This window comes from Vanessa cardui, chromosome W, assembly GCF_905220365.1.
Source record: "Vanessa cardui chromosome W, ilVanCard2.1, whole genome shotgun sequence".
Lineage (NCBI taxonomy): Eukaryota > Metazoa > Arthropoda > Insecta > Lepidoptera > Nymphalidae > Vanessa > Vanessa cardui.
The window spans coordinates 7,045,080-7,046,779 of NC_061153.1; the positions used below are offsets into that span (position 1 = coordinate 7,045,080).

The window sequence follows — 1,700 nt, forward strand, 5'->3', positions numbered from 1 at the left end:
GTGGCGAGCAAGATACTGGAGGTCCAGGTGTAGTCCTGATATGATGGACCGTGTTATGGTTAACAACCTTCTCGTTTCCTGCAGGACGTGTGATCTCCGGAAATTGACGTAGCAGTATATGGTAGTTTGAATCACCGAGCAATGTCTTCACTGAAGAAATCGTGCTGGATGATGATACTGATTCTGCTGAAGTCGTCAGGGTTGTGGTGCTATCGATGAGACGCTGGTTACGGCAGTCGACTATAAGACCATAATATGACAAGAAGTCGACGCCAATTATAGCCTTAGTGACATCTGCCACTATAAATCGCCATGTGTAGTCTCGACGCAGGCCAAGATTCAGCTCGAGGTGAGCAAAACCATATGTTGAAATAGAAGTCCCATTCGCGGCATAGAGTTGGTAATTGGTCGGAGATCTTCTTTCACGTAGTGCTGTGCGAGGGAAGACGCAGAGATCGCTACCTGTATCAACGAGAAACTGCATCTTCGATTTTCGATCCGTTACGAAAAGGCGACCAGATACGTTATGGCTATCGGATGTCGCCATTACCGATTGCCTTGGTAGTTTTCCGACTTAAAATCGCATGGCTTCACACATTTATTGGCATTCTTTCCGTGTTTATTGTGATACCAACATAATGGAAATTTTCTGTAGTTGGACTGTGATCTCATTTGTACTGTCGGGCTACGTCGTCTTCTTGATCTCGATCTTGGTCTGTGACTGCGAGCAGACAGAGCTTTTACTTGCTTTGTGAGCTCATCTATTTGTTTCGCCATTGAATCAATGGTTGACTGGGGAGCAGATGTTGAAGCGACTTGAGGTGTGCACGGTACCAATTCATGTAAGCTGTCGGCTAAGTCAGCCAAAGCTTGAAGGTCATAAGTTTTCTGAGCCACAATAATTGGTTGAAGAGCAGTAGGCAGACGACTTATCCAAATAGTTTTAATAAAATCGTCTGGAACTGATGGACCTGCTAATCTTTGCAGGTGTCGGAGAAACTGAGATGGTCTCCGATCTCCTAACTCTTCGTGAACAAGTAATTGTTTTACCTCTTTCTCGCGCGAGGCTGACAGACGCTTGATTAATTCAGTTTTAAGTCGTTCGTACTTCCCTGTCTTTGGTGGTGAAATAATTATATCCTTCACTTCTGCTGCGTAACGGTGTTCTAATGTCGAAGTAACGTAATAAAATTTTGTATCGTCGTCAGTGATTCTCGACAACACAAAATTGCCTTCCAGTTGTGAAAACCAAACTGCAGGTTCTTCTGCCCAGAACGGTGGTGGTCGCACTCCGACTCGAAATATGTCGGTCGTGTCGTGAGGTGTAAATGGTCGTCGTGACTCGGCATTTAAGTTCGAGTTACCTTCATTTTGTGGTTCCATTTTATTCCACCAAATAATCTAGTGTTCCTTACTTGAGTTGGTTAATTAATCCTCTTCGTTTTCAGCTTCTTTGTTTTCAGCGGGGTCACCAATGTAGCGGAGTTGTGTATGATGTTGTAGATGAGGTTTGATTAAAACAAAGTTTCTTCCACTACTAATTTATTTCTCGTAGAAATAATAAACACGAAGATAGGCAGGCACAGCACAGAATAGAAATGAGAAGAAAGAAATATGAAGGTAAGTTTAGATGAAAGAAGGAAGTATGACTTAATACAAAGACTTAAGGTGCAAAATCGTGTAGCAAAATTTAAGCGATA

The 1,700-nt window shown here is 42.8% G+C and overlaps 1 protein-coding gene across 1 annotated transcript; it reads right to left on the reverse strand.

The window, feature by feature from the left end:
- Positions 1–546: 546 nt before the first annotated feature.
- LOC124542526 lies at positions 547–1,383 on the reverse strand. The gene has a single exon (XM_047120469.1). The coding sequence runs from the start codon at positions 1,381–1,383 to the stop codon at positions 547–549; it is 837 nt and encodes a 278-aa protein (XP_046976425.1).
- Positions 1,384–1,700: the final 317 nt, after the last annotated feature.

What these genes read in the sequence shown, in the direction of transcription:
- LOC124542526 (XM_047120469.1), bottom strand. Translation starts at nt 1,383, where the DNA reads ATGGAACCACAAAATGAAGGTAACTCGAACTTAAATGCCGAGTCACGA.